At 50.0% G+C, this 4923-nt stretch overlaps 1 protein-coding gene across 1 annotated transcript; it reads left to right on the plus strand.

Moving 5' to 3' along the window:
* The first annotated feature begins 210 nt into the window (after window positions 1–210).
* amer2 (APC membrane recruitment protein 2) lies at window positions 211–4721 on the plus strand. Its single transcript, XM_085763233.1, has 2 exons — window positions 211–3400; window positions 3446–4721. The coding sequence occupies exon 1, from the start codon at window positions 380–382 to the stop codon at window positions 2555–2557; it is 2178 nt and encodes a 725-aa protein (XP_085619359.1). The 5' UTR covers window positions 211–379; the 3' UTR covers window positions 2558–3400; window positions 3446–4721.
* The last annotated feature ends 202 nt before the right edge of the window (window positions 4722–4923 follow it).

Here is a 4923-nt window from a genome sequence, read left to right on the forward strand (position 1 = left end):
GGAGGAGGAGGAGGGGGAGGAAGGGGGGGAGCATGGGGGAGGGAGAGGAGGAAAGACACTGGCGCCCCGCCAACATTGACGAAAGCTGCTTAGCCCACCCAGTTGCCATGGATACAGTGAGGAGCAGCACCCAGCATGTGTGCGTGTGTGTGTGTGAGAGAGAGAGAGAGAGAGAGAGAGAAAGAGGGGAGGGAGGCAGAGAGAGAAAACCAGCAGGCATCCGTTAGAGCAAGTCAGAGTGGGAGTGAAAGAGCAGCAGACAGCAGGGTGGAGAGAGAGGGTGAGTGTATGAGTGGCCACAGAGAGAGAGAGAGGACAGTAAGGCAGCTAGAGAGCTTGAGGGAGACGATAGAGTGATAGAGTGATAGAGTGCTAGATAATGGAGGTGCAGACGGAGTGTGTGGAGCCTCCTGTGGCACCTCAGTGTGACCCCCAGCCCACAGGGAAGATCAACAAAGCTGCCTTCAAACTCTTCGGGAAGCGACGCACCGGCTCTGGAATGGCCAGCTTCTTCTCCTTCAGGAACAAAGGGGCCACCAACAACGGGAATAACGGGAATTCTGACAATGGGGGGAATTCTTTGAATGGGAACGGCTCAACGGCATCGGTGGAACTCGTTAGGAGCAGAACGCACGATGGACTAACGGGCTCGAACAACGACGGCGATGGACAGAGAAGGGAGGGGCCTGCTAGCCTGGAGGCTGGGCCGGTGAGGTCCCTCAGCAAATCGTTGAGTTTCTTCTCGCTACTCAGACGTGGGAGTTTCAGGTCGAGTGAGAATGGGGGTACAGGGCTTGTCAGAAGAGGGAGGGGCCTAAAGGGATTTTTTAGCAGCATGCGATGGAGACGTAAGGACAAAACAAACGAGGGCGATGGGGTAGAGGTGGAGGGCAACAAGGAGAAGGATGGGGACGGTAACGTCTCCGAGAAGGTAAAGGACATCACCCTAACCCTTGAACCCCCTCCGCATCATCACCAAGAGGATTGTGGGAATGTAGAGGAGGAGACTAACCTCCAAGAGACAGAGACTCCCATTACTAGTGTTACCATGACACCCCCTCACTGTGTTGCCATGCCAGGGCCATCTGTTGATCCAGACTCCCCCTTCCCTTACACACCCACTGACTCGCCACTGCGCCCACCCATCCAAAAAGCCAAAGCCTCCGTTTCCAGCCTCACCCCCTCGCTCGCTACGCCCCCGCTGGACCGTTGCAGCACGGGCGACCCACCCTCAGAACCTTCGGTGGACAGACTCTGCTCTCTCCTCTTCACTGACGTCACATCCCTCAAGAGCTTTGATTCACTGACCGGCTGCGGTGACATTATTGCTGATGCAGACGATGAGGGGCCAGCGGGTAATGGGGGAAGTGGCACGAGCAGCAGCAGCAGCGGGGGAGGAGGAGGAGGAGGAGGAGGAGGGGGGAGTGTGGTGGGAGCAGGTGTCGGGAGAACGGTTGGTATCAGCAGCAGCAGCAGTGCCACATCCCGTGGCTCCCCATCCAAGCCTCCCCTTCCCTCCCAGCTGAGCCAGCCTATGTTCTCTGTTGTTTCCACAAGCTCAGTGCCTGTTTCTCTTCCGGCCCGGGCTCGGGTGCCTCCCCCGCCGCCGCCGCGGCAACACCACCCAGCTGGCAGCGGCGTGGTGGCTTACATGGGTGGCGGGGAAGAGATGGCGAGTCCAGAAGGAGTGGACGACGCAGACATGCAAGGGCTCTGGCACATGCTGCCCTCCACGGGGGACAACTCCCCGGCTTTGCCCCGATCGCACCAACCTCCCTCATCCTCATCCTCCAATTCCACTTATCCCCCCCGCAACACCAACCCTTCCAGCAGCAGCCACATTCCCACCACAGCCCCCAGAAGTTCAGACCGAAACATACCCCAGGTCAAGGCGCTGGGGCTCAGTAAGATCCCAGTGGTTGGTGGTGGTGGTGGTGGTGGTGCAGGAAGTCGGGCAGCTAAACCCCCTCTCCCCCACACTCATGGCCGCCATCCCACATCACCTGGTGAGAAAGAGCCACTCAGCGATGAGGGATACTGGGACACACCGTCAGCCACTCCCACGGCAACACCTGATGAGAGCGGGCTGCAGCGTAACCAGAGGCTGGCTCTTTCACGTGACAGCTGCTCTGGAGACCACCTGTACGACCTGTACAACGACCCCGAAGAGGAGGAAGGGGATGATGATGATGATGATGATGATGAAGAGCAGGGAGGAGATGAAGATCTGAACAGTACACCCTCTCCATCTACTGAATACAAACTGAGCCCCACATCCCAAGCAAGCCCTCCTTCCTCCTCCTCCTCTTCCTCCTTCCGATCCATGAAAGGCAGCACCAGCCTCCCTCGGGATTCCAAGATCCCAGTGAGCACCAGACCGACCCCCCCACCCCACTCTGTGAGCCAGTCTGCGCTTTCGTCTGTCCTCGAAGCTGAATCCCCTCCACCAAAGACCCAAGCACCTCCTCCAGCTCGCACCCGGATCCCCGTATCCAAGGTGCCCGTCCGTCGTTCTGGAAACAAATCCGGCAGCAGAGGAACTTCCCACAAGAAGTAGCTTCTGTCAAACTGGTGTTTCCCTCCCACTCGTAGTATATGGACTTCTTTACAATGCTGTTTATGCAGAGCCACAAGTTTTCCCAGACTGAGAAAAATGTTGAGCTGTGGAGTTAACAGCCTATAAATTCCTCTCAGACGGTCAAAGCACTAACTCCTGAAGTGTTTTGGCTCACAACGAGTAGAATAAGTGGTTTTGTTCACTTGAGAAAGTCACGAGGAGACTCCAAAAAGCTGGGTTAACGCTTCATGGCCCTCACAGGAACTTTGGAGACTCTTGACAATCCATGGACTTCTTTGTGCATCTTACACATTCGCCTTGTAACTTCCTGGAAAAACTCCTGACCTGTTGCGAGTTTGACGGCCACTTTCATGTAGCTCATGACAGCACACTGCAAAACAGAAGAAAGAAAAAAAACAAAGCAAAGCACTTTTTTTTTATCTCTTAAATTTTTGTTGTGGAATACCACATGGCATAACTCAATTTTCTCATAAGGACCTAATCTAATCTTAGTTTTTTTTCCTGAGTCATCTTGTCTAATCTGTAACAAATTACCTCCTAATCCTCTGATTTTAGAACCAAAGTAAAAAAAAAAAAAGTCATTTCACAGTCTCTAATGTTCTGGATCAGACTCAACAACGTCCACAGCCTGGGATAACACACAGTTTTTTGTTCTGCTGTTTGTGTATTTTGCTTTTTCAAATATGGTCTTCTTCTGACCGCACACTGATAATTTAACTGTATGTGATCTATGTATCTATGAAAGTGAATGGTGAGACCTGAACTGGTTTTATTACTTACCTACTACGCAGCTACAAATGTGGCAAATCTTCCCTGCCACATGTTTTTTTTAATTTAATTATTTTTTCTTTTTTTTTTGGTGGAGAGCTCCACTTCATCGACTGGTTAACCTTTTTCATTGTGGAAGTTTGGATTCAGCCTATTTCCTTTGGATCGCACCTATATGCCACTGCAATCACTGGAAGTAAATCCAAGTCAGTCTCTGGGATTTACAACTGTTGAGTTATCAATGGAAACCTGAAAAACTATCGCAATACTCCATGTGGAGGGATTCCTTGCACTGATGCTTCAAAACACACATGCACACACATATTCAAACAACATCGCACATGCACGCACACATCTTCTCTTTCCTCTGCATGCAGTGCCACACATACAGGGCACAAAGTTCGGGAGCATCATCTAACACTGAAGGATCTTAGATACACACACTGTTCAACCTTTGGCACTGTCTTTGTAGCTCCACTGGATGACTTTCTTTGCTAAGGACAAACAACCAATTTTTTCTAGTTAGTATTTTCTTCTTCACTGGATTTCATACTGTTTTATAGGCTCCTTATTCCGAAGTCATATTGCACGGATCTTAAACTGTGATTGCACCAGCTTCTTAATGCTCTTCTGCTACTATCTGTTGGTCAAAAACAAAAGTCACATTTGGGGACAGATGCTGAGTCAGTTCCTCCACTCTTCTTTTCCTGGCTGTTGTACTTTTTGTACAACTTCATCCTTGGAATTGCCATAGCTGCGTGTGAATCTGAATGTAGCTTGACATCATTGTAGGTCGTCCAGCATATATTTCCCCGTGTTGGTCTGTTTCCCTCTTTGTCCCTTTGTTGTAGGGGCAAGACAAATGGTGGAGTGTACTGTTTTCTAAGTCCCCCATGCCCTGAAAAATGGAGACAAACTACTGCCCAGTGTGCGCAGCCTAGCAAAGCACCACTTGTATTAAGAATGAGTGGGGTGTATTGCAGTCCTAAAAGGCCTTTGTCAGTGATTCAGTGAGACAAGTTACAGGGAGCAGAGTGTTCTCTACCCTTTAGTGAAAGAGAGGGGTTTTCATAGGGAAAGACATTCAAAATGATGCAAGTTTTCTCTAATCTTAACCACAAGGGTACCAGTGATACTTGAGGGTCATTCTAGTTTATGATAGCTTTACATTTCATTTAGGGTGGTAATGATTGATCCACAACCCCACTCCAGGTTCAGGTGTCTTTGCAGCCTCCCGATGGTGTAGTGTAGAACAGGCCCTGGAGTAACCTGATCCCAGGTCTGCACTAAGAGCAGTTGACACCTCACAAAAAGCTCACTTGCAGAGCATAAAATGACAAGCCCCACCTATTTATTGTTTTAGTTGCCTCGCTGTGCTCTTTGATCTTGGTTTAATATGCAGTTGACAACAGTTCAACTATTCAAAATCGTTAAAGACTAGTTTCCTAATCTAATTGTGTTGATTGATGACGGTGACGTTGTGGATTTCTAACCAAACCGGTTGGCCAAAATTCAACAATCAACACAATGGAAACTGTACTATTAACATTACTGTAGACACCGCTATGGCCTAAAGC

The sequence above is a fragment of the Trachurus japonicus genome, chromosome 20, assembly GCF_045865225.1.
Source record: "Trachurus japonicus isolate A0001 chromosome 20, Traja_1.0".
NCBI classification, from domain to species: domain Eukaryota; kingdom Metazoa; phylum Chordata; class Actinopteri; order Carangiformes; family Carangidae; genus Trachurus; species Trachurus japonicus.